The sequence below is a fragment of the Microtus oregoni genome, unplaced genomic scaffold, assembly GCF_018167655.1.
Source record: "Microtus oregoni isolate MIOR12 unplaced genomic scaffold, Mior012 000014F_ref0000157, whole genome shotgun sequence".
Lineage (NCBI taxonomy): Eukaryota > Metazoa > Chordata > Mammalia > Rodentia > Cricetidae > Microtus > Microtus oregoni.
The window spans coordinates 41,615,894-41,642,085 of NW_024543073.1; the positions used below are offsets into that span (position 1 = coordinate 41,615,894).

The 26,192-nt window shown below is 44.1% G+C and overlaps 1 protein-coding gene across 1 annotated transcript in view; it reads left to right on the forward strand.

Moving 5' to 3' along the window:
- Arhgap10 (Rho GTPase activating protein 10) overlaps nucleotides 1–26,192 on the forward strand; it is a 259,737-nt gene that overhangs the window by 121,378 nt on the left and 112,167 nt on the right. Inside the window, exons 9-13 of the mRNA XM_041663469.1 lie at nucleotides 108–214; nucleotides 1,989–2,083; nucleotides 13,010–13,091; nucleotides 15,935–15,980; nucleotides 18,693–18,758. Coding sequence (XP_041519403.1) covers nucleotides 108–214; nucleotides 1,989–2,083; nucleotides 13,010–13,091; nucleotides 15,935–15,980; nucleotides 18,693–18,758 — 396 coding nt within the window. The remainder of the gene's footprint in view (nucleotides 1–107; nucleotides 215–1,988; nucleotides 2,084–13,009; nucleotides 13,092–15,934; nucleotides 15,981–18,692; nucleotides 18,759–26,192) is intronic.

A 26,192-nucleotide genomic window follows, 5' to 3' on the forward strand; every position in this document is an offset into this window, starting at 1 on the left:
CCCTGCATTTTTGTACTCTGCTTGGCTGAACTGTGGAGTAATGTGCTCCCCTGGGGCATGTCTGCCTCCTTGTGACGAAAAACATAAAGATCTGTGCTTTGTTGAAGGGCCGGCTCCATTTGGGTCCAGTTGGGTCAAACACTATTGCATGTATCGGAAAACAGCCAAGAAATTCAACATGATCCCGTTTGAGCACCGATCTGGGGGGAAACTGGTAAGTCCTTGATATTAGTTTTGTATTTTTATGAGAGTTACTTGTTGGGCCTGCCATTGTAATAATTTGATACTGACTATTGAGAAATTTGGTTTTAGGATTAAAATCTTTGTTTTGTTTCTAAATCACAGGCCTGCATCTTTACAGTTGGATTTTAAGACAGAGCAGTAGAGTTCTTATGTCAGTGTTTCAGAAGAGAAGGGTGATTACTGCATTCAGTTTTGTGACTCAATTACGTAGGACTTATTTTTGTAGGCGATCTGGCCCGTTCACATATTGTGTATTCAGAGTCTGCAAAAACTGTAAGGTGTAGTGATCTCTAATGAAGTCCTTCTCGTTAGGTAGGCACATAGAGTTCTCATGTGGTTATTTCCTGTTTAACTAGCTGCTCAATTCTAAGAGATGACTGATAGAGCCCAGCCTGATAGTAAGACGTTAGGATCTGGCTGTGCAAGGTAGGTGACCTTTCTGTGGTGCTCAGAGCAAGCCCTGGCCCGCTAGCAGCGAGCCTGATTGGCCACACACTCTAAGAAAGCAGGTCAGTTTGCTGCTGACGTGTGGTTAGGTTGACATTTTACTTATGTGAATTCAGAATCTAAGCTGACATCTGTCCACACACCTTTGCTTCTTTCAGAAACACAGACAGGCAGATGAGCAGGCATTAAAGCATACTGTAAGAAGGAGCCTTCTGTAATGATGGACATAGTACAGCTTGTAACAGCTGCCAAGAAGAGGCGGGAGCAAGGCAGTGGGACCCTTGTAGAAGGCGGGTGTTGCGGCCAGCGCAGCCTAGATAGCAGAGACTGGGGGGGGGGGAGTGGGGTGCTGGGATTGAGACACAGAGGCTTCTTTTCAGGTGGAAGAACAGCAGAACAACAACCTTTAGTTTGCCCAGCAACCTTTTATACCTCTACTCCTTCTGTGGAGACCCACCAGCCAGAACACAAACATCCTTGTCAATTACAGACCACAAGAAAGTTCCACTGTCAGTCAGGGGGAGTGAGGGCAGCTGGATCACAACAGGCGGGGGTAGGGGTTGCAGCATTGGCTTTGAGCCTGAGTTTGCAGTTTCTAAGGCATTTCTACCTAGCGACCATGTTCTGCTCTAGGTTCCAAACGATAAAGTGATGTGTTATAGGATGCAGCTGTGACCTTGGGTCTTTAAAAATATTTATAGCTCCTCAGTTTCTGGACTTCGACTTCATAGTGTTGCTCTCAGCTAAGCCACCATGTTGCTTCTGTCTCTATCCCCGGTCTAAGCTCTTTGGGAGGCTGCTGACAAGAGACAAAGTGGGGAAAAAAATGTCCTGAAACCCAGGGTAGCTCATTCAGGAAGCAGGAGTACTGCTCAGACCGACTGGCTCCATGGTTAGTGGATACACACTTGTCTTAGCCCTGAGTGCTCTCAGGTCAGTCCTTATGCATTTGCAGTGTTTACAGGCTAATAGTGCTCATGCCAGTATTGATACAGGGTGTCATATAGTGTGATATTAAAACAAATTTTGACTCTTTACAAAAGAGCGTGTCGACAGGCTCGTGTTGTCATTGAGTGCCTGGACCCTGCTGGTAATCATCCTGCAGTCTGTTACCAGTACTGCCGTCAGAAATAACTAGAGAACCTCAGGAAGGGACCAGAGTGGCTGCAGAGTGAAGGGGTTAGCCTTGGCTCCTGCAGGGCCGCATTAGTGCATTCTGTGCAGAGTGAAGGGGTTAGCCTTGGCTCCTGCAGGGCCGCACCAGTGTACAGAGTTTTGAGCATTGTGCTTATTTGCAGGGGGATGGAGAGGTGTTCTTTTTGAAAGAATGCACTAAAAGATACACCGACTCCATCGACAGAAGGTTTTGCTTCGACATTGAAGCTGCTGACAGGTAAGTTAATGGAATTAGTTAGATATGATATTAAAACTCTTTGACAGTATTATTTATTTATTTATTTAAGATTTCTGTCTCTTCCCTACCCTCGCCTCCCATATCCCTCCCCCTCCCCCAATTGGGAGGTCCTTGACAGTATTTTTTTAAAAACAAGTTGAAGGAGTGATTCCTGTGAACTAGAAAAATGTTACCTTTTTATGTTTCCAGGTCACCTTCACTGTAAACTGTTGTTGGTCACTATCATTGTAGGGTCAGAGCTTTATCTTGGCCTAGGACTGGAATCTTCCTAACCTGTCCTGAAGGAGAAACATTGAACATTTCTTTGTTGATGCCCTTCTGATTGGCAGCAGGAGGAGAACAGTGAAAGAGAGTGTGAATGGAATGTGAAGTCAGAAGACAGTCTTGTCGTAGCAGTACAGAAAGTGGATTTCTTCGTGTGTGTGTGTGTGTGCGCGCGTGTGCAATTCCAGTGTGCGTTCTCATTGTGGAGTAAGGCATCTAGGCTTTTGTTGTAGTCAAAGACTTTTCTTACCAAGTCACTTCCAAGCATTCAGCTTTACAAGCATCTTTGACAGGGAGGCAGAAATAATGATGTCTGGTGCTAATGTTTGTGTCCTACATGCACTCAGCGCTGTGGTGGCGAGTCCATGCCACCCTGCATGATTGTAGTAGTTTGTACACAAATCTGTTTGATGCCTGTGTAATACATGTTTTCCAAAGGAGAGTAGTAAGGACAAACTTAATTGTTGCTGCTTTCATCTTGTGATCTAGCTGAGAATGTGGAGTTTGTATAGAGGAAAAGACCCATGAGTGAATTCACTTAAGATCACTCACATAAAAACGTCCCCTTCGGCACCTGACAAATTTGGCAGTACCGTGACAGGGACATATAAAGGAAGGTTTTGCCGAGATTGTAACAAGAGAGTATTGCTTGAAAATGTGCTAAAATTTAAGTCACTTACAGACTGCTTAGTAACCTGTAAGACTTTTGTGTGTTCTCAAGAAGACCACGTGTCCACAGCTGCCCTTGACCCGGTCCTTTCTGGTTCCCAGGTATTTTATCTCATCAGTCCTCACCCTCTCCCATGTGAGAATGTGAGCTCCCAGTGCTGGAGTGAGGCCCTTGCCCGTATGTAGATGCTGAGTGGGAGAACTGAGGTCTGAACCTGGACTTCCCCCCGGGAAGGCCAGTCTCGTAACTGCCACGTTACAGGCCCCAGAAGACAGATGTGCAGTCAGGCTGCTCTTAGGTAATCAATACAGACGAATCGGAAGTCTAATTTGCTAGGTGGTGCTTTGGGAGCTTCTGTGAACTGTGAGTACGGTTTGTGTTGTACTTGCTGAAGCTCCTGGTTTTGGAGACATTGATGATGCAGAATGAAGTTTGCTGACTACAGTCTTTACGTGATTGTAAACTGTAACCTTTTTCTGCTGCTCAAAACGACAGGTGAGAGATTATTACTGAGTCATTTTATATAGAGATAAGATCTTGTGAGGTGGACGAGGCTAGTCCACAATCCCTCTTTTCTCCGGTGTTGGGATAACAGGCTTATACTTTATGCCTGGCTAGGATAATAACTTTAAAATAGATGAAGAATTGGAATTTACAGGAAACCTGTCCTGGTGGTTTGTTAATTTTTATAAGACCGTCCCCTTTTGAAATACAGTTGACATTAACACATGAAAGCAGCATGGAAGAGAGTGTTCTAACTGACGACATGTCCCGTTCCTTGAACTGCTGTTCTCTGCTGGGTTCACATCAGTACCTAGTGTATGTTAAGACCCAGAACTCCTGTTTGCCCCCTCCCCTCCCTTCCTTCTTCCCCCCCCCTTTCTCCCTTTTTCCTTTCCTCTCCTCCCCCTTTCTTCCTCCCTTCATGTAAACCCATTGGACTTTGACCTACTATTTTCTCTTGCCTCTGCTTCCTAAGAGCTTGGATTCCAGGCATGTGCGCCTGTGCCAGTTATGACCCTGGTCTTTACCAACTCCAGCCATTGCTCCCATCCTCCCGAACTCTGGTTGTCCCTCCCTGCGTTAGTCAAGGTTCTCTAGGATTTGTTGGAATGACTTTCAGGATGCACTCCCAGCTAATCCAACAGTGGCTTCTGTGAACGGAAAGTCCTAGAATGTAGTAGCTGCTCAGCCCACAAGACTGGGTGTCTCCTCTGCCCTTCAGTGTGTGCTGGAACCCTGAAGAAGTCGACTCTGGTGCCAGTGAAGAAATGGATGTGTTAGCAAGGCAAAATCTGCCTTTTTCTGTGTCCTTTTATAGACTTCCAGAAGAAGGTGTGGCCCAGATTAAAGGTGTGCCATCCCGCCTCCAGATCTGGATCAGATGTGTGTCTTCCTGTCCCAAAGGTCTGGACTAGAAGTGGATTCACCCACTTTCAAATCAAGTAAAAAAAATCTGACAGGTGTGCCCTCTATTTCTGGATTGTAGTTCATTCTAGATTGTAGCACGAGTTCTAACAGGTTTTAATAATAAAAGCCTAGAGTCAGATATAGGGTAAAATGCTGAGAGATCAGAGAGCTGAAGGAGCCAGACCACAGCCATCTTACCTCTCAACTTTCCAGCCAAAAAGGTACTGAGTTTGTTTCTTCCTGCCTTATCACTTCCTTTCTCTGCCCAGCCATTTCTCTTCCTGTCTGTAGTTCTGAAGTCCTCAAAGTATGACTTAGAATTTCAAATGTGTTGGGCCTTGGCTTTGTTTATTCCCCTGATTTCTGGCCCAGGAGACTACTGGAAACCACAGGTAATTCACTTCCCTTTGTTAGACTATGCATTCCATGAGAGCGGGTCCTCTCTCACCTAGCAGAACTAGACGGAGGACAGTCACCAGGTTTATGCTGCAGGAGCTCACATTGTGTTGCTCTTCAGAGCAGACAGAACTGGGATTAGGTTCAGTGGAGCACCCGACAGTCAGCAGCCTCTCTTCTGCACTGCTGCTGCCCCTCGAGCCCAGGCGTAGCCCGTTTTAGAGTGAGTGGCCATTGTGAATGGGTTTCTACACAGTTCCTCCTGGGATCTTTTGAATAGCAACTTCATAACTGATTGTTTGCTTTTAATCTAAATCTTGCCTTCTTTCCAAGTATCAGTTTTGCTGTTTTGTATTTTGAATGTTATAGAAAGTGACATTGTGGGTGAGATTTAGGTGCCTGGGCAGACTTCTGCTCTTCTAGCCTAGGGGTCGAGGGCTTCCCTTTAACTTTGGTATTTAGTTCAGGTCAGGGTTGGTTAGGTTTGTTAAGTTTGGGAAGCATCGGCATGGCTCTAAGTAGTGTTAGCTTGTCTAGGCAGCCGGGTCGGAGCCAATGCTAACATTTTGTGTTAGATCCTGCTTCTTTGGGCCTGTCTCAGTTTCTCAGGTAGCTCAGGCTCGCTGTACCTCCTCCCATTTTCCTGACAGTTACAAACATTGCCAGAGGTTTCTCACACTGGCCCATCAGCGTTCAGACAGTCACAGCTAGGCTTGTAGGGCACATTTGCATCTTGAGGTTGAATCATGTATTGATGCTCAGATGCCTTGCTACTGAGAACTAAGAGGACAGTGAGCAGTAGGGAGCTGGGTAGACATCAACAGGCCATTCTTACTGTATCCTTTCTCTAGGCAGATATATATGTTTTTTTTTTCTCCCTCAATTCACAAAAAGGCAACTTTGGATATTTTCTTTGATAGAGGGAAACATTTAAGAGCATGTACTAAAAGACCATTAAAAATACCAAAAAAGTAGAAAATAATAGAATTCTTAGAACTCAGTAATTAACAACATAACATTTGAAAGTGGGTAAAAGATGTTTTTGAGGAAAATACACATGTGCCATGTGCATATAAGCACAAAAAACATGATTAGTTACTAGGGAAATGCAAGTCGAAACCACAGTGAGGTAGCACTTGATACCCACTGGGACAGCTGTATTAACGTGGCAATAGCAAGTGCTGTTGGGGGTGTGGGCGATGGGAGCCTCATACTCCAAGATGGGAAACAGCTGGGCAGCTCCTCCAGAGGTAGAGTGTCACGTTACCACCTGACTCAGAAGTTTTACATTTGTATTTGTATATGTACATGTAGTTACAGGTATATATATATACATATATCTGAGTATAGTAAAATATATATCCACACAAATCAATTGAATGGTTATTTATGAAAGCATTATTAATAGGATTACCAAAGTAGGAATTGCTTGAACGTTTATATATTGATGAGTGGGCAAATAAACATGGTGCATTCTTAACATGAACAGTGGTGTCATTAAAAGTAAATATACATTGAGTACATGATGGAATATTTGGAACAAACCTTGAAAGCGTTTTGAGTAAGAGAAGCCAGCCATAAAATAGCATATATCGTGTAATTCCATGTGGGCACATGTCTGGAGCATGTAAGTCTGTTTGGAAACAGAGCAGAGGAGGAGCTGCCTAGGTCCAGGGGTTGCACAGAAATGGGAGTGATGGCTGCTAGAGGCAGACCTTCTCCTCATGCATGATCAGCATGTCTTAACATTGACTTTGGTGATGTTTACACAAGTCTGAAGACCTTCACCTATAGCGAATCAGGTTTACAGTGTGAATTGTGTCACAGAAAAGCTTCAAAGCACAAACAAACACGGAACACAGCTGCCAGAAAAAAGGCGCCCATTGCCATAAAGGCTTTAAAATGACTCTAAACATGATCTTCCTCATGCCAGCCACATTTCAGATACCAAGGGCTGTGAAATGGTGGGACCACTCATTTTTGGTTGTAGAAATAGACTTTAACATAGTTGTTTGGTTCAGTAGGATGTCAGGAGATGTAACTTTCTTCTGGAAGGGTACTTACCCTACTACCCTGCAACAGCTTGTTGACTCTGTCCCTGCATGCTTGCCATGCGCTGTGTCGTGCTGGGCCATCCCCACCCCTCACATCAGCCTGAGAGGTGATGACCCCTCTGACGATTCCCTGGTACATCACAACCACACATCCAGCTTCTGTTTCCAGATGCTTCTTGTGTTGCTTTGAATTTGGTGCTTGGTGTGATCGGTGTGGTGTTCTCCTGAGACTCTGAAGCAGTAGGTGGTAGGGAAGGCTTGCTCGCCAGAGGCTTGAGTCTGCATGGTGCAGCTGTGTTCTTTAGATCCAGAGTGTTCGAGCACGTTACTTCCAGAAGTCCGTGCAGTTGGCTTGGGCAGTAGTGAGAGTGCTCATGTTATGTGTCCAGTGGAGTGGTAACTGTTAACTGATTCTGAGGGAGAAACGACGGGGCAGGAGTAAAACCCGATGAAAGCCCTGGACTGTTAGCAAATTGCAGGGTAGGAGGGAATGGAGACACTTAAATGGTTTAGGCTCGCTGGCTAGTCTTACTAGAGAAAATGAATGCTCTGACCTTTGGTCAAGGCAGAACGAGTCCACATCTGTGGGCTCCAACATATTTCCTCTTTTAAAATTTATTTATCAAAACCTGCTTCTGCTGCAGGACAGATGACTGTTCCTGTCTTAGTTTTCTTCTTCCATCTTCCAGATTTACCCATCGTTGGAACATACGTTCTTTCATGCATGTCCTATCTTAGGTTGCCCAGAGGGAAGAAGATCTTTTCCATCATTGACTACCAGCCTTTGGTTACAAAGGGTTAGGGAAGAACGCATAGCTAGGTGCCATGCACCTCTGAGCCACCTTTCCATTGAGAGAGTTCACAAATATCTAGATAATCATAGGCAAGCAGAAAATGCTTTGATACGCATGCTCCTACTGTCACTGTCTCCTAACAAAGGAGTAAGGATGACCAGGATGGGATGGCCTATTTAAATTGGTCTAGGATGTCTTTAACAGTTTTTATCTGCATCATAATCTGTCTAATTTGTCTTATATTAAACATATCAAACTAAGGACTCATTGACATTATGTCAAATTTTTCTCAGATAAGCTCTAACTATTTTCTAACCAGTAATATCTTCATAGTGACCAAAGCAGTTACCAACATTAACAGGCTCTTGTATGAAAATTAACAATAAACACACAATTTGTCGAGCACAATTCTCATAACTTTGTTCTAATAAAAAAAACGAGAAGTTTCTGTGATGATAATGTGAGCTATGAGTCTTTTTCATCTTCTATTGTCTAATTGCATTGCTGCTACCAACTGCCAAAGATAATGCTTGAACTGTTCCAGCCCTTGAGTAGTGGCAAAAACTTTTATGCTACTTCTCTTCATATTCTGAAGAGGGACTTCAGTCATACGTGGCCTCCATAATAGTGTTCTATTGCTTTATCAAGTCTCTTTCCCCCAGAGGGGAAATTTGAGGTCCTAGTTCTCAGGTCCTCTGTTTCAACAGCAGACTGAACACCATCCAGGCAAAGTTAACTTCTGCGTCCCATGGTATTTGTAGACACATGGCCAGATATTCAGTCAGATAGGACTATCAGGAAGGCAGGAATCATCAACCATTACCGTAATCTCCTTCCCCTCTGAGACTTCAGCATGATGACACCAGAGGAACATAGGCTCAGCAGTCTCCCATCACCGTGATCTCATTCCCTCTTAGACTTCAGCATGACGACACCAGAGGGTCAAGAACACAGGCTCAACAGTTTCCCACCACTGTGATCTCCTTCCCCTCTGAGACTACAGCAGAGGGTCAGGAACACAGGCTCAGCATTCTCCTATCATCGTGTTCTTATTCCCGTCTTAGACAACACCAGAGGATCAGGAACACAGGCCTAGCAGTCTCACCTCAGTTCTACTGGGAAGAGAGCCTCAGCATCCAGGATGTCATCGGGGCTGGTCCTCCTTTGTTCCACACACCAGAACAAACATTCAGGGAACAATTGAGCTTCATTCCTCTCCTGTGGAAAAAACACAAACATGCCTTCGACCCATATTAAAACATGATTAGATCCTTTCCATAATCCAGTACAAGGGTTTTTCTCTTTTGCTTTGTGAAGGTCGCTCTGGTGCCACCATGCCAAAATCTGTCAGTGGCACATAGTTCACGGACATCCACATTCAAGAAATTAAGAATTAGAAGGGCATGATGTGAAGACAGAGGGTATAACTCCCCCTTTTTATCTTTTGAAGTTGTGTTTTCAGGGAGCCATGGGCACGCTTCACAATTCCTTGTCCTTGAGGATTATAAGGAGTTCCTGCTTTATGTTCAATACTCCACTAGGAACAAAATTGCTGAAATGTTTTACTAATATATCCCGAGCCATTATCCATCTTTATAATTTTAGGAATTCCCATATATGAGAAACAGTTTAAGCAGTGAGTAATCACGTGTTTGGTGGCTTCTCCAGTTTGTGCAGCGGCTGTCAAGAAACCTGAATATGTATCACAAGATATGTCACATACACATATCTTAATTTTCCAAATTTTGCAATCTGGTTAACATTCCTTTGCCATAAATGATTAGGAGGCAGGCCTGGAGGATTTACTCCTAGATGATGGACAGGTAAATATTGTGGGCATATGTCACATTGCTTAATAATCTGATGAGCAATTTCTCTTGTCAAACCAAACTATTTTCATAAACTTTTACTATTTTGATGATGTGATCGCTGTTCAAGCTCAACTTGAGATAAAGTGATCAGTTGAGTCAATTTATTAACTAAAACATTACCTTCAGCCAATAGACCAGGAAGATTTGAATGTGCTCTGATATGACCCACTAAGCTTGGCAGTTTTTTTAGATGAATGGCATCTTGAATTTGCTGGAACAATATTCTAACTTTACTATTACTAATTCCAATGCAGAGGACCGTTTCTATGACCTACAGAGCTCTAAAAATGTAATGACTGCCGGTATATACGGTATATAAATTAAATGCACTGTTTACAGAAAGCTGGAGCACCACAACAATAGCTCGCTGCTCAACTGCTCACCATATACCCTTTACAATCAGCAACACATGCTGCTCTTCCATTGGAAGAACCATCTAAAAATTAACACAGCATCCTTTAAGGGATCTTGCATTACAATTTTAGGAAAAGTAAAGAAATGAATGCAGTTGCACAAATTGTGGGAATCAATCAGCTGGAAGATGATTATCAATTTAGCCTAGAAATTGAGCAAATGCAATTGCCCAAGAATCATTATTTTGAAATGAATGTACTGCTGGTTCTTTATTGCATAGTCCACCGGAGCTAGTACCTGTAAGATGTCAGGGGAATTGGGATCACTATTCCCCTTACAAATCTCACTGAGGGGCTTCACATCTCCCCTAGGGAATATTAAATAGGGTTTCAGTCATTTAATGCCTCCCAATAATTTCTGAAAATCACTCATAGTTTGTAAGCTCTCTTTGTAATCCAAACTGCAACACTCTTGTTACTTGCCATGTGATTCCTCCCCTGCCTTCCCAAGGGTCACCCAGGAGTTGCTTTGCTTTGTTCATTAAACCTGGATTTATTAATTCGATTTGATTTGGCTTATTGGCACCGGCAGCAGAGGAACCTAGCAGCCAGGGATCCAGTCCTTAACAGCTTGCGTTCTTCTTTTTTAACTAGGGTTTTCCCGTGTCGCCCTGGAACTCGTTCTGCAGACCAGGTTGGCCTCAAACTCAGAGATCTGCCTGCCTCTGCCTCCTGAGTGCTGGGATTAAAGGCGTGCACCACCAGGCCCAGCCCTGGGAATAGTGCTAGTAGTATTTAGTTCCCAACTCAGGCTAAGAATAGTAATCCTTCACAGGCATGTCCAGAGACTCTTTTCTTTGGTGTCTGTAGACCTTGTCAAATTGTCAGTCGCTATCACCATCACACAGTAAGACCTAGCTTTCTTAGACTACTTCTCACACCAGGGCCTGCGGGAGAGCCGATGCACACTCGTGTCATACTGTTCTTATGGATGTGAGCAGGGCTCGGCTGCTGTGCAGGCTGCACACTTGTACTGCTGCGGCTCCTTGCTGAGTGTGTGATGGGAATAGGTGGAGATGTTTAAGCGCAGGTACTTGTACAAGTTGTGCGTGCATCTGTGTATGTGTGTGCGTGCGTGTCCTCACAGTTCCAACCTTGTTTTCCGTCACAGTGGGTCAAAGTAGAGAATGAATAATGTCTTGGCAGCGTGTTCTCTTTTAGCCGATTCATTTTCTCTTTTATGAAATTGGTTCTGTTGCCTCAGTATTTACCAAGAATCAGTGTGATGGAGGAGCTCGGGTGCAGGGCGTGGTCATTGGAGAGAATTGTTCAGTAAGAGAGCAGTTGTGTCCTCAGGTCAGCCAGTAAACCATCTCTGACCCACGATTGACCTTTGCTTCAGTCCTGACTCCTGACTCAATGCTGTCACCATGCCTTCTGCAGAGCCTGCAGTGCTGTTTCCTTGGGCAATGTCTAGGGTGTGAACCTTGCTTTAATATTTTAATTTATTTAAATATCCTTATACTTGCCTTATTGTCCTATACAGCCACTAAACTTCATTTTTTTCATTATTTGTGCTTTATTTCTAGAACTTCCAGATTTTTGTAGTTTACAGAGTTGCTGCTGTGGGCTGAGAATTTGTTTTGTTTTGTTTTTTGAGACAGGGATTTTCTGTAGTTTTGGAGCCTGTCCTGGAACTAGCTCTTGTAGACCAGACTGGCCTCGAACTCACAGAGATCTGCCTGCCTCTCCCTTTCAAGTGCTGGGATTAAAAGTGTGCACCACCACTGCCTGGCTCTGGGCTGAGAATTTGCTGTTGGCTTTTGCCAGTGACTCATCTCTCTTTGGAAGATCCCTGGAGCAGCAGGTTTCTCACTCGTGATGCTGTTGACCCTAGTGTGCGGAAACTCTTGTGGAGTTTTCTGATGCCCGATCTTTTCCTTTGTGTGCCTCCATTCTGTACTGCCCTCTAGTGTGTCTGGTGATGTTTTAATTGCTGATGTAGTTCAGCTTTTTCCAGTTTGATCTTGAAACTGCAAACCATGTGGTGCTCTCCTGTGGACTTCTGTCAAAAGTAATAATGAACTTGCTGCGCCTTTTTGTGTCTTGATTGTGTGTTTCTCTTAGTACCGAGGAAGCCACTGTGTGGCTGTACCCTATGCCACTGAAGCATGTCTTGATGACTTCCCACGTGGAACAGATGTGAATAAATCTTGTGCAGGTTTCTATGGGACATAAATCTTGATAACTCTGTATACAGAATATACTAAGAATTGTCTGGCTGGGTCCTAATGGCAAGAGAGTGTTCGTATCTGTAGGAAGCCACCAAGCTGGCTTAGGTTGTTGCACCAGCTTCCGTCATTGTTAGTGCTGGGTAAGCGTTCCTTTGTTCCACATCCTCACCACTAGTTGGTGTTCGTAGTGCTTTTGACTCTGGCCGTTCTCCTAGGCGTGTTATGATTATGTATTAATTTATATATCCTTGATAAAAATTAGAGTTGGGAACATCATATGCAATATGTTTAATAAAGTATGAACCTTAAAAAGGAAGAAGATTCGACCTACGTTGTGACTTGGATGACCCTTGTGTAAGTGAAAAAAAAAACTGGACAGAAACTATGAATAGGATGTGATTTCCTTTCCTGCAGCACTCAGATTAACCTGATTTATAGAGACAGACGTGTATGTATACTGTGGAAGTTGCCCCGGGGTGCGGAGCAGTAGGTAGGAAATTAGTGGTGGCATACAGAGACTTAGTTTTGCGAGATCAAAAGATCTTGTGGCCTGGCACAGCAGGGTCGCATATACCTGTAATCCCAGCACTCAGGTGGCAGGGATAGCAATATATTGAATTCAAGACCGGTTTGAACTCCATAGAAAGGACACCCCACCCTGTATTCTGGAGGGGAGTCATAGCAGTGGTTGTGCAATAGTGTATTCATGTATAAAAATTGTCTAGATAACAGATTTTACATTTTTTTATTGTAGTTGAAATTAATGAAAATGTTTAAGCCCTGTGTCAAGTGTCTGGAAACAGAAGAGGGGGTTTTGTGTTGATGTTGGGTGCCCTGATGTTTTCCTGTTGTCTTCCAGGCCTGGCGTCCCCTTGACCATGCAGGCGTTTTCAGAGGAAGAAAGGAAACAGTGGCTGGAGGCCCTGGGTGGAAAAGAAGCTGTAAGAATATCAGAGCTTTATTTCAAATCCCGGACAGCCGACTTGGCTCATTTCTAAGCTATTTTTGTTTTATAGCATTTGAGAACAGTTCTTTGCTGGAACTGCTGTTTAAACTCATCTGGAAACCATGCAACTCTCTAGTAGATTAGCTTGGGGCAGCTACAGAACACCCATGGCTGGGACATTGTTCGAATTCAGTTCTGACCTTCCTTAACTTTACCGTTCTGATTGACTTTGCTTTGAAGCCAGCAAAACTTTCAATTTCTATTTTACCAGTTTTACTAGATGTTTTTTGGGGGGTGGCAAGTACATTAAATGCTTGCCGTGTATTTTAGACGGGATAGTAAGTACATGGCAGCATTAGCGACCACTCCCACATGGGCCTGATACTTAATACGATGGTTCTGCTTTGCAGCATCGAGTAACCTTAGAGACTGGGCCTCTGTATGGCTACGGTTTCAAGGAATGGACTAAAGGGTGTGACGTGGGTCCCAGGGAACCTGACCTCTATTGGCACTTGGTTCCAGCACTGCCTTATTTTCTGAGTGCTGCTGGCATTTGGGGCTCAGAATTGACAGGTCATGTACTGAGTTGGGGGCTTAGCGGAGACAACTTTAGGGAAAAAACCACAGATTAACATTCAGCATAACATGTAAAGTGTTAGGATTCAAAGTAAGCAGGAAGCACCAGACGATTTTGAAGATTTAGGGTAGAGGGTGATTTTAAGATGGAAGAGGGGTTCAGTAAGGAAGAGGCTTCAGAACAGAGCCTCCTTAGGGGCTAACGTGGTGCTGCTTAGGCTGGCTGTGAGCCCAGCTGCAAACATGCTGTCGGAAGTACAGGGAATGAGAGGCCGCTTGGTAGTGTGTCTGAGAGTGACAGCCTAGCTGCTGTGTTCTCAAGAGACTGTTTCACCCTGTCAGAACTACCCGGAGTCACCATATCTGAGCCCGAGTCAGACTCCATCTTTTTGTTTCTGACTTTTTAATTTTTGTACTAAGTCTGGAATTCAGGGTCTCACCGTGCTGAACAAGTGTTCTTTCGCTGGACTGTCCACGCCTCTCTTTCTGTTCATACTTAATTAGTTCTTAGAGTTTTAGCTGGAGTTTTGATGGAGGCCCAGGCAGGTGCTTCAGTGGTTGGGAGTGCTCACTGCTCTGCAGCAGAGGTCCCAGCACTCATGCTGGGCTGCTGGTAACCACTGCAACTCCAGCTGCAGAGGGTCAAATGCGTCTGGCTTCCACAGACCGAGACTCTCACACATACCTACACACAGATACATAATTTATATATATATATATATATATATATATATATATATATATATATATATATAATATATAAATTATGTAGTTTTGAAACCAGGCATGGTGGTACATTCCTTTAATCCCAATACTTGGGAGGCAGAGACAGGCGGATCTCTGAGTTCCAGGCCAGCCTGACTTATATAAAGAGTTTTGGGACAGCTGGGGCTACAGAGAATGATCCTCTCTCCAAAATTAAAAGAGTTTTGGTAGTATTGGGATGTAGTTATGCTGTTCTTTTTCCTTCGTGGTAAAGACACTTCATTAGCTGTGATGATTTTCCCACAAGTACTTTAGACAGTGAGCTTCCGTAGCACGAATATCCATGGTTGAGTTTTTGAGATAAATGGGCTTCCAGTTTGATTTAGTCGGGAGCCCATGATCAGATTGGCTTCTCCTACCAGACCACAGCAAGACTGTGGGAAGACTGTTCAGTGATACATTGTATGGGGACTGTAACGTGTAGCATACATTTATGGATGTTGTATGCCTTGCAAGTAGTTAGTGCTAGGACTCTGAGAAGCCGGATGACTGCCACACTAGTGCAGATTTATTTGCTTAAACATGGGCATGGATTATCTCCTACTCTTGTGAAATTCAAGAGCAGTCAGGAAACAGTGAGCTAGATATCATTGGTTGGAATGTATCAGTCAACCTGTCTATAAGGTGGAGAGTTTCCCGTTTACTGCAGACCCTGTCGTGTTTTTTTTTTTTTTTTTTTTTTTTGTCAGTCTGGCATGCTTCTTTAGAGAGAAGCAAACCGAGAAAAGTCCTGCATGCGTTGCTTCTGCATATGCATGCACAGTAGCACGTCATTAGCCACGGACAGCACAGCGCCCCTGCAGTCTTGTGCAGACTCCACACAGGGCTTCCCCACACTGACTAGTTTTGACTTAAACTGGATGTCCTAACTTACTTCAACTCTGGCACTGCTGTCTGGAGTGTTGGTGGCAGATCTTACAGTTGGACATTTGCATCTAGGTCACCTCTGTTTCAGATCTGCCAGTGACAAGTCCTGGTCTTTGTAGTACACTGTGGTATAAATTGGGTGTGGTAATTGGTGAACACAACCCCAGAGAGGGCATGCTGAAGCCGTGCATAGGGCTGGTCATGCAGTGTGGGTGGGTGGTGAAGAATGCTATGCCCCTGCAGGAGGGCCACCACCCCAGCGTGGGATGCACTCTCAGCGGGGGTGGGGCATCAAAGCTTGTTGCTCTTACAGAGTCAGGGGATGAGGCCCAATGTGAAGTTTTTTCTCCCGTGGACTGTCTAGTTCATCCTTATGCTACATAGGTTTCGTTTCCCAAGCTCCTTATTTAGCATAAATTTAGAGCTGTCCCAAAGGGCTCCTGAATAGCAAAACATTTCTGTCAGGAAGTTCCAGGCGTGCGGGAACTTTGTTCTGTAAAGCAGGGGTGGAGACCAAATGTGTATTTCATGTGCTACATTATCTAATATTAAGTTGGTAAAATTGAAAATTTGCATGTTCTTCCTTGACTTGATTTGCTGAAAGTGTTCTCTCTTTCTTTGTTTTACTAGCTCATCCATACTTGTAATAAAGCCATCATTCCAAGACCAGAAGGAGGTAAGTGTTTATTTCTCCTGATAGTCACCAACCCCAAGCTGTTTCTGGGGCTCAGTCTGTACCTTTTTAAAGCTCACGGGCAGCCCTCATTGCCCACCCGGGTGTTACTGTGAGCTCCCCTCTGGTCTTTTCGTAGTTTAGGTCTACAGTCCTGAATGGCATTGAGAAAGCTTCTGATGGAAGCTTCAGGAGCCTGTGGAAGAGGCTGCTCCTTGGCCCTCTGCTTCCAGGCCTCCTCATCCTGCCGCTTGTCACTCTCAGTAGAAATGATGGAGTCCTGGAACATGGTGATGTTTGGTTGAGAGGAGCTGGGTGCTGCAAAGGCCCTAATGCTGTAGCGCATGGCAGCCATGTTCAGTGAGCAAGAAAAAGGGAGAAAAATGTTAAGGTGAATGTAAGAAGAATTACTTCAGATATTTGAAACAGTAATCCTTGGCCACAGTGAGTAATACATAATAAGAGTGGCCCCAGCTGGATGGTGAACCCCTAGTTACTGGGCAGATTTTCTTATGTGAGCACTTATTATATATAGCAGTGTTTCTGTGTAGCCCGTGGTTCTGTGCAGGCTGTGGTTCTGTGCAACCCCTGGTTCCGTGGAGCCCCTGGTTCCATGGAGCCCATGGTTCTGTGGAGCCCCTGATTCTGTGGAGCCCATGGTTCTGTGGAGCCCCTGATTTTGTGGAGCACGTGGTTCTGTGCAGCCCCTGGTTCTGTGGAGCACATGGTTCTGTGGAGCCCGTGGTACTGTGGACTGTGGTTCTGTGCAGCCCGTGGTTCTGTGCAGCCCATGGTTCTGTGGAGCACATGGTTCTGTGGAGCCCGTGGTACTGTAGACTGTGGTTCTGTGGAGCCCGTGGTTCTGTGGAGCCTGTGGTTCTGTGGAGGCTGTGGTCCTTTGGACTGTGGTTCTGTGCCAGATGGTGTTCCTGGCAGTCTTGTGATTCTGGCAGGCAGTCAGGACTGAGAACTCTTCTTTCATAAACCTGTGGCTTTAATTTTCTTGCTTTGGTTTAATTTTTGACAACCCAGGTATTCCTGTCAGCCCTTAACAGCTTCTAGTCTTGCAGCCTCTGAGTGTTTGCTATATACGGCATATACTCTTAAACTTTGGAAAATAGCAGTGGCAAGGACGTGCTGAGCTCTTCACGTACTGCATGGCAAGGATCCGCGCCAGGGAAAACAAAGTGTTCCCACCTCTGTACTCAGGGAGTACCGATAGGAGACAAAAACGGCACAGTGTGGCACACTCGCTTTGTACTCACTTTTGGTAGATTTGGTGGAATTAAGGCTGCACTTAGCAAAGCCATAGACTGTGTAATAGAAACAGTTGTGATCACTTCTGCTAATTCTTGATTCGAAGACTACAGATCTATAGCCTGGTACTGGACGTTGACAGGTGCTCCTGCAGGGGAGTGTGTTCTTCCTCTTTCCTATACTGATGTCCTCCAGCCCTTCTTCGTGTGTCCCTCCTTCTGGCCTTTCCCCTTTGTCTCTGTCCTTTCTTGTTTACCCTAAAAAACTGTAAATAAACCTCCTGGAAATGGTTTGCCAAGCAGGAAGAGATAACTTGTGTTTTATAAAGTGTTATCAGTAGTGGATTCTGGACACAGCTGTTCAATTTTAACCATTAAAATTCACTTGAAAGCTGGGCAGTGGTGCCTCATCCCTTTAATTCCAGCACCCAGGAGGCAGAGGCAGGTGGATCTCTGAGTTTGAGACAACCTGATCTCCAGAGAGAGTTCTAGAACAACCAGGGCTACAGAGAAAGTCTGTCTCGAAAAACAAAAACTAACAAACAAAAAATTCACTTTAAGCGTAGTGTTATAGATTATAAATCCCCAGGAAGCTGTGTTAACGCTGCGGTCCCTTAGGCCTGGCCGCAGGGGCTGGAGTGCTGCTATTTTTCATTGATGTTTCGAAACAAAAGCGAAATCTACAAATATATGCCAGCTTGGTCATAACCAAACATTTATACTAGAAAAAGAATAAAATTGCATTTTCAACTTGGCCTCTGAATAGATCACATGAATCATCTATTTTAAATTCAAATTATGAAAATAATATCATTAAAAAAGCTTGATGTCTCGGGAGGCAGAGGCAGGCGGATCTCTGTGAGTTCGAGACCAGCCTGGTCTACAAGAGCTAGTTCCAGGACAGGCTCCAAAACCACAGAGAAACCCTGTCTCGAAAAACCAAAAAAAAAAAAAAAAAAAAAAAAAAAAAAAAAAAAAAAAAAGCTTGATGTCCAGTGAAAATTATCAGAATGCTCATTGCCCAGGAAGCATTTAACAGAAACTTTCCCTTGTTAATCAGAAGCTCAGATTCACATTGAAAAGCCTTCATTCGTATTTCGAGTTTTCTCTAACTCTACTCCTAGGAGTTTTAGCAAAATATGGAGATTATTTCTATGTAGCCTCCTTTAGAGATTGGTGTTATTTTTTTTACTGTTTAAAATATTCTGTATTTATTAACTTAACATATTTTATATTGCAAGTTGAATTATAAAAATTGGACATCTTGATTTTCAGCATGGAGTCTCCTACAAACAAATACATTTTCCAGCGATGCCATTTCTATGGGCAATGCACAGCCTTCAGCAGTTTTCAGACAATGAAGCAAAAGTGCCATTACCTTAAATTTGTTTTCTTTATTTTAAAAGGGAAAGAAACAGTAACTACTCATTCTGTAACATTTTACACCTGTTCCTTTTAGGTGCACAGCTGGATACAATGGGATTCACGATTCTCAGAAAGTGCATCAGTGCTGTTGAGACACGAGGTAACAGTCATGCTCACCTGTAGCTTTAGTCCTGGAAACTGTAGGTATGTAACATCGCTGACCACGGCAGCACTCGGCGCATGCTTACACCTTACAGTGTAAACAGTCTGGAAACTGTAGGTATGTAACACCGCAGACCACTGCAGCACTCGGCACATGCTTACACGTTACAGCGTAAACAGTCTGGAAACTGTAGGTATGTAACATCGCTGACCCCGGCAGCACTCGGCGCATGCTTACACGTTACAGCGTAAACAGTCTGGAAACTGTAGGTATGTAACACCGCAGACCACTGCAGCACTCGGCACATGCTTACACGTTACAGCGTAAACAGTCTGGAAACTGTAGGTATGTAACACCGCAGACCACTGCAGCACTCTGCACATGCTTACACGTTACAACGTAAACAGTCTGGAAACTGTAGGTATGTAACACCGCAGACCACTGCAGCACTCGGCACATGCTTACACGTTACAGCGTAAACAGTCTGGAAACTGTAGGTGTGTAACACCGCAGACCACGGCAGCACTCGGTTTGTAAACAGTCATCTCTCTAGATAGCAGGGTCAGTTATTCCTTTGTTCTGGCAGTGTGGGTTCCTTCATTTTCCTCCCGTGCAAATATGGGAGAATGTCACATATTCCTTCTTTATGTTTAAACACGGCCATGGTTAAAATGGAATCACATTTGCTTGTTAGATCCGCTATCACACAGAATACCACAGGGCAGATGACTGAGGTGGGGATGCATCCTCACAGTGTGGAGGCTGGAAGGCCAAGCACAGGGGGAGACAGGACTAGTTTTGCTGAGGCCTATGCCCTTGCTTGCAGATGGCATCTTCCCACCATGACTTTTCTCTGAGTATACATGTCCCTGTTGTCTGTGTATTTAGGTTTGCTCTTTTTTTTAAAAAAATTATTATTATATATAAGGATTTAAGTCATGATCACAACAGTGTGTGTGTCTGTCTGTCTGTCTGTGCACATGCCCAAGCCCAGTTTTAATAACCTCACCATCTCCTTCAAAACCTTTCATTTTTTTTTAAGTGTTACATCCCATGGTTCCGGGTGTTAGAGCTTTTCAGGGACACAGTTCATTTCAGCTCATATAAACCTTTGGAAGAATCAGCAGTTGGAAAGCTAATTCTTACCACATTGGTTCAAGCACCTTAAAGATGGTTTTCTTACTCTTGTGGTATCTTATTACATGATCTTTGGGGCTGGGATTAGCTCAGTGGTAAAGGCTGGGACACACAAGGCTCTGGGTTGATCTTTAGCTCACATACAGATACACATATATCATTATTGAAGTAAAATCTGAAATCTCTTAAAGTGTATTTTTATTCCTTGAGACTTTTATACATGCACACCGTATTGATCACGTTCACCCCACAGCCCTGAACTCTCTAGAACCATGCCTCCTCCTTCCAGCTTTATCTCCTCCCGTCTTTCAAGTAATCCACCGAGTTCAGTTTTGCTAACCCTATCCTCATGTAGTGGGACTGTGCTGGATAGTTTTATGTCAGCTTGACACAAAGTGAAGTCAACTGAGGGGGAGCCTCAATCAAGAAAATGCTTCCATGAGATAGGGCTGTAGCCAAACCTGGTGGGGGAGAGCCCAGCCTATGGCGGGTGGGGCCATCCCTGGGCTGCTGGTCCTGGGTTCTGTAAGAAAGCAGGCTGAGCAAGCCATGGGAATAAGCCAGTAAGCAGCTCCCCTCCATGGCCTCTGCAGCCTCCAGGCCCCTGCCCTGATTGAGTTTCTTTTCTGACTTCCTTCAGTGGTGAACCCTGCTTTTGAAGCTTCCTCCTCCGCTGGCTTGGGTCAGGGTGCACCATCACAGCCATAGTCACCCTGACTAGGACAGAGGTCACCCCCTGGGGTGTGCTGCACCCAACAGGGGACACACTTGAAAGCACTCCAGAAGTCACCTGCCCATAGCTACCCAGTGAGTGGTGGGGTTCGGAAATGAAGTTTTGAATTTCATACAGCCTGTGTAGTTGCGTTACTGCTGTTGCCATGGCCACAGACTTTTGATTGCCTCCATGATTCTTCCTACCCCTTTGCAGTCACTTGCTATTCCCTCCTTGGTCTTTGGTTTCCACGGACCTGATTCTTGTCCCTCTGGTTGTTGGAGGGAAATGCTAAATGCTTGCTGATGGAAGTTTCTAGTCTTTTCCAGGCTAGCTCTATTTAACATGCGGCTTTGAGGTTCCTTATACTCTCTAGATAGTGAACTTCTTTTTTAAAATTGAACCAAGATCAGACAAATGCCAAAATTTTCTGTAGTCATCAGGACACCAAGAAGAGGTAACTTTTTTTTTTTTGAGTAACATTATTTTGAATTGAAAAAAAAAAAGTCATGTGTCCGAAAGTAAATAATGTAGATACTATCATATTCTATCTTGGGCTGGGCGGGGCTGTTTAGCAGATTTGCTACCATCTCAGGATCAGTCAAACCACAGTTTGTTCATAAAATTACACTGTGCATGGGAGTCAGATCCATTTATCTACCCAATACCATCATGAGAAATTTATGGCTCGTGTCTACCAAGTTGAAGAATTTCATCAAACACTTGTTGCTAAATCTTGTTGCATGGTCACCACATTGAACTTGACTTCATTGCTAAAGACGTGAGCTGGAAAGTGGCTGTTTTAAGCTCGCCACGATTATAATGTCCAGTAACCAAGTCTGGGTAGCATTGTCCTAGTGAGAACTGCTTGTTTGGAAAAACAGAGTTCAGTTGTTACCTTCAGTGTTGCTAGTGTCTGCTGCTTGGGGAACTTTTTTATTAACTACTTTTCTTAATAAAAAACCAATCCATCTAAACCCCAGAAACAACAGAAAAGTTCTGAAGAAACAGCACAGTGTTCTCAGTAACGGATAACCCATCACAGGTCAGCTTTTATGCCAGTCAGAAGCCAGGTGCTATCGAGTATTTATTGAGCAATCTCAAGGTGTACAGAGCCTTGCCACAGGCCTTTGGATGAGATAGTGAAGGTTGATTCCATGTAACCCTTAATCCAGTAATAGTAGACAGAGCAGAAAGATTTGTAAGCTGTTGAATTATTCCATGTGATTACATAAAAATGTGGCAGGTTTGCACATTCAGAGAATCTTACGATGATGGGCTAGAAAAGACCGAAGGTTAAATGAAGACTGATTTAGGAATGGACTTCTAAGATTTAAAGGACGACTCTTATAGCTTGACATTCAGAGAACTGTCATCTAAGATGCAGAGACGTGATTCAAACTTGATTGGAAACACAAGGGAACAGTAAGAACTTGTACTTAAGGAATTTGCACTTAATGATGGAAGTGCAGGCTCAGTACTAGAGGGTGCTAAGAGCAAGGGCGCCTAGAAAGGTTAATTAGTAGAAAAGAAGTGGCCATATTTGGGGTGTGCAGACCGTGCAGAGGGTGCAGTGCTCCCTAAGTAAGCTGACTGCATTGGGACAGTAAATATGGCAGTGGTACAGATAGTACAGAGTCACCTGAGTGACATCACTGGAGTCCTGTTGGTCACTTGGTGCTTAGCTATTCTCCAAGATTTCTGCGAGGAATTTGTTTGGGAAGTAAAGATTGTCAAAGCCACATAGACATTTGAGATAGGTCTGATGATGTATTCTAGGACATTGGTGTTCCTTCTCCATTTCACACCCTGGCTTTGTTAATTATGTTTTCTGTGTTTGTTTTGTTTCTGAGAATCTACTATTTATTTGGAATGGAGAAAATGTCTTTCTTATTCTTTGTGTGCTTCTTATTTCTGTCAGTAACCAGCGCCTTCTGTGTGTAGCCAGCATTTGAGAAGCAATAGCTTGGGCTTGGGCATTCAAGAGGTAGGGCCAACATGCCATATTGACTAATTGACAGATTGCAGATTATACAATTTTTGGAAGGGTTTGTCTGTCTATATGTAGTTAGAATGAATATTTTCATGTGGCATATATAGGATCTTTCCATTTGTTAGGAGTTTATGTAGGCATCTTTCTGTACTATGGTAATACAGAAAACAGAGAGATGAGTCCCATTGCATATGGAGGAGAGTAATGCTTTCAGCGAGTGAAGTGTGATTAGTTTCTCAAGTAAATAACTCCCCTTTCTTGAACGGAAACATGCCCAGTTAGTTGTTAATTTTTTTTGTTCTTTTTTCCTTGATGGGCCTGCAGAACACTCAATTTTGAGTATCCGTTCAATATTGTAAGCAAAAACAGTAATTCCTTTGCTTAAAAACATCTTAGTTACTGTTTTTAAAATAGTCATTATGTTAAATCTAAACTTGTATGTCACTTTTGTTTATGAAGTTTCTCTTAAAAGTCTTCCATATGTTCATAATTTGAATATTCACTGTAATTTTCTAGAGCATGGCATTAAAATGTTGATCGAGGCAAGCTGTGAGATATCAAATCCAGTAATGTAAGAAGCTGTGAATTCATGGGTGGATAAGTCATGACAGACCTTGATTTGTCACATGTCACATCATTTGTTTCCCTTTGAACAGCACAGGAAGGTTTAGAGGTTTGGAGAATTTTCCTGACACTGGCTGAGGATTATGATTAAGCTCTATACAGGAGTACAGGAGTATAGAGCTTCTACTGGTGGGGCCGATGATGAGCTCTGGCCCTGGCCGAAGACAATGGCCAGTTTCACCGTTAGTCTTTGGCGATGACTTTGGGTGGGAAGGTAACCAAGGGAAGTGGAAGGATAGTTTACCATGATTGCACAATAGTCCTGAGTCACCAATGGCAAATTCCAGGCAAAATGAAGAAAATAAAGAGCAGCTGTCCTAAGAAAACTTACCCGAGTAAACTGCTTCACTTATGGGCTGTTAGGCATCTCCTGTGGGAGGGAGCTGAAGAGCCCCTGGTCTGCAGAAATGCACAGTTGAAATACTGCAGCCAGGCGAGTTGGCTGCACATTCTTTTCCTCAGTTAGCCGACATTTATTTTAAGAAAATTCACTCCAAAAAGCTAGCAACGTTAGATGAATGATTGAGTTAAACTAGTGAGGGCAAATATTTGCAAAAGGATGGATGGATGACCTGTGTCCCTGCTCACCGCATGTCCATGTAGTTGACGGTTAGTGCTTGAGTTAGTTAGTCTTCTAGTGCAGTGGCTTCTCTTCTCAGCCAAGAATTCTCCAGCTTGGGGCTGGAGAAATGGCTCAGAGGTTAAGAGCATTGCCTGCTCTTTCAAAGGTCCTGAGTTCAATTCCCAGAAATCACATGGTGGCTTACAACCATCTGTAATGGGGTCTGGTGCCCTCTTCTGGCCTGCAGGCATACACACAGACAGAATATTGTATACATAACAAATAAATATTAAAAACAACAACAACAACAAAAAAGAATTCTCCAGCTCTCTCATCTTTTGTTTATCTCTGGCTTTGTTCACTTCCTCCTCCTTAGCTTCGAAACCCATGCAACAGGAGTGAACTCTGTCTAGTGATTATGTGCATGATCTAGCTTCTGGGACTCTTTGGGCTTGGACGTTGCACAGGGTCTAGAAAACAACAGTGGTGCATTTACAAGTCATGGTGGATGTGTGGGCTCAGCTTGTCGGTTATCAGCATCTCCACGTCACAGTCCCTTTATTATCTGTGAAGGAGGCTGTGGCCTGCATCTCCTTCCTGTGTTGTTATGGTGATGGTACATGTGAGTGCTCCTGACTAGCATAGAGGTAAATTTAGCAACTGGTGCTCCTGATAATTAAGAAGTGCCATTAGTGTGTGGCTTAGGAACACAGATGGACTTTGAAGGCATTCTGCTTTCCCATCATGGCAGAATATATATATGGGAACATCTCCCCTGCATTCACGTGATCTAGTCATTTTGTGTGGCTTCTGGAACAAGCAGCTGAATTAGTTGATTTCTCTTGTACCTTTTCTGTTCCTCATTTTGCTCTGGTCACTTGAGAAGTAGACCGTCTTGAGCGCTAAGAGGGATAGATGGTAAAGAAAGGAAGGTGCTCAAAAGAACACCGTACCTAGAACATCCTCTCACGTTTCTGGAAAATTCACAGAAGGGAAAATGAGTGTGAGATTGATCCTGGTTACCTGGTTTGAGCTGTATATATCGATGATGAGTTTGAAAGTACTTTTATTTGGCTGCCCCGACCATCTCAGCTGACTTTAGTACTTCTTTTTCCTGGCTACACGTGGGTTAGTGGATGTCGGACAGTGGTTCTTGGGTTGTTTCCTGTAGGGAGGGCACTGGAGGACACGGTGTCAGAGGGATGGTGCCGTAGATGAACTCCAGCCCAATTCTAAGGTAGTTGATAGTAGCTTATAGAAGGGAGGCTGAATTTGGCTCACTGTTCAGTATATCATGATGAGGAAGTCAGGACAGCCAGAGCTTGAAACAGTTGCTCATGTGTCCTCCACGGTCAGGAAATGGAAGGAAGGATGAATGCTTGTGCTCGCTACTTTCTCCTGTTCACGCACTTGGGAACCCAAACCCATGCAAGGATGCCACCCACAGTGGGTCTGTCTTTCCATTTCAGTTAACCTAGTCAAGAATATCCCTCCCAGGCCTGCCCAGCGTCTAAGCCAACCCAGTGATTCCCTCACAGATGTGAGCAGAGGCATGCTCCATGAGTTATTCTAGGTCTTGTCCAGTTGACAGTCAGTGTTAACTGTCATAGACATAACTGAGTTTATGCCATGTTCCTGTTAGGAATGGTCCTCTGCAGTTTCTTGGAGACTGGTAGAAGGAAGAAGTTCTTGAAGTAGAGACAATGGCCCATATGTGAGTCTTGGGAGCTAGAGCCATGTACTGTGTTTGCTTCTTTGACCCTCAGTTACCAAGAACACCACATAGGTGACCAACATCCACCTGCCCGTTCCACATAGGTGACTATCATCCACCTGCCCATACCCCATACATTGGTGACTGATATGCACCTGCCCACAATGCATAGGTGACTGACATCCACCTGCCCGCTCCACATAGGTGACCGTCATACACTTGCCCGTTCCACATAGGTGACCATCATCCACCTGCCCGCTCCACATAGGTGACCGTCATACACTTGCCCGTTCCACATAGGTGACCATCATCCACCTGCCCGCTCCACATAGGTGACCGTCATACACTTGCCCGTTCCACATAGGCGACTATCATCCACCTGCCCATACCCCATACATAGGTGACTGATATGCACCTGCCTACAATGCATAGGTGACCATCATACACCTGCCCGCTCCACATAGGTGACCATCATACACCTACCTGCTCCACATAGGTGACCAACATCCACCTGCCCGCCCCACATAGATAACCGACATCCACTTGCCCGCACCACATACATAGGTGACCGACAGATATCTGCCTTATGGTAGGAGTGGGCTGTATTGTGATCCAAATATAGTGTATATATTCTATTCATGTATGGAATTCTCCGAGAACAAATATATTTTAAAAATGAGAATGTGAAG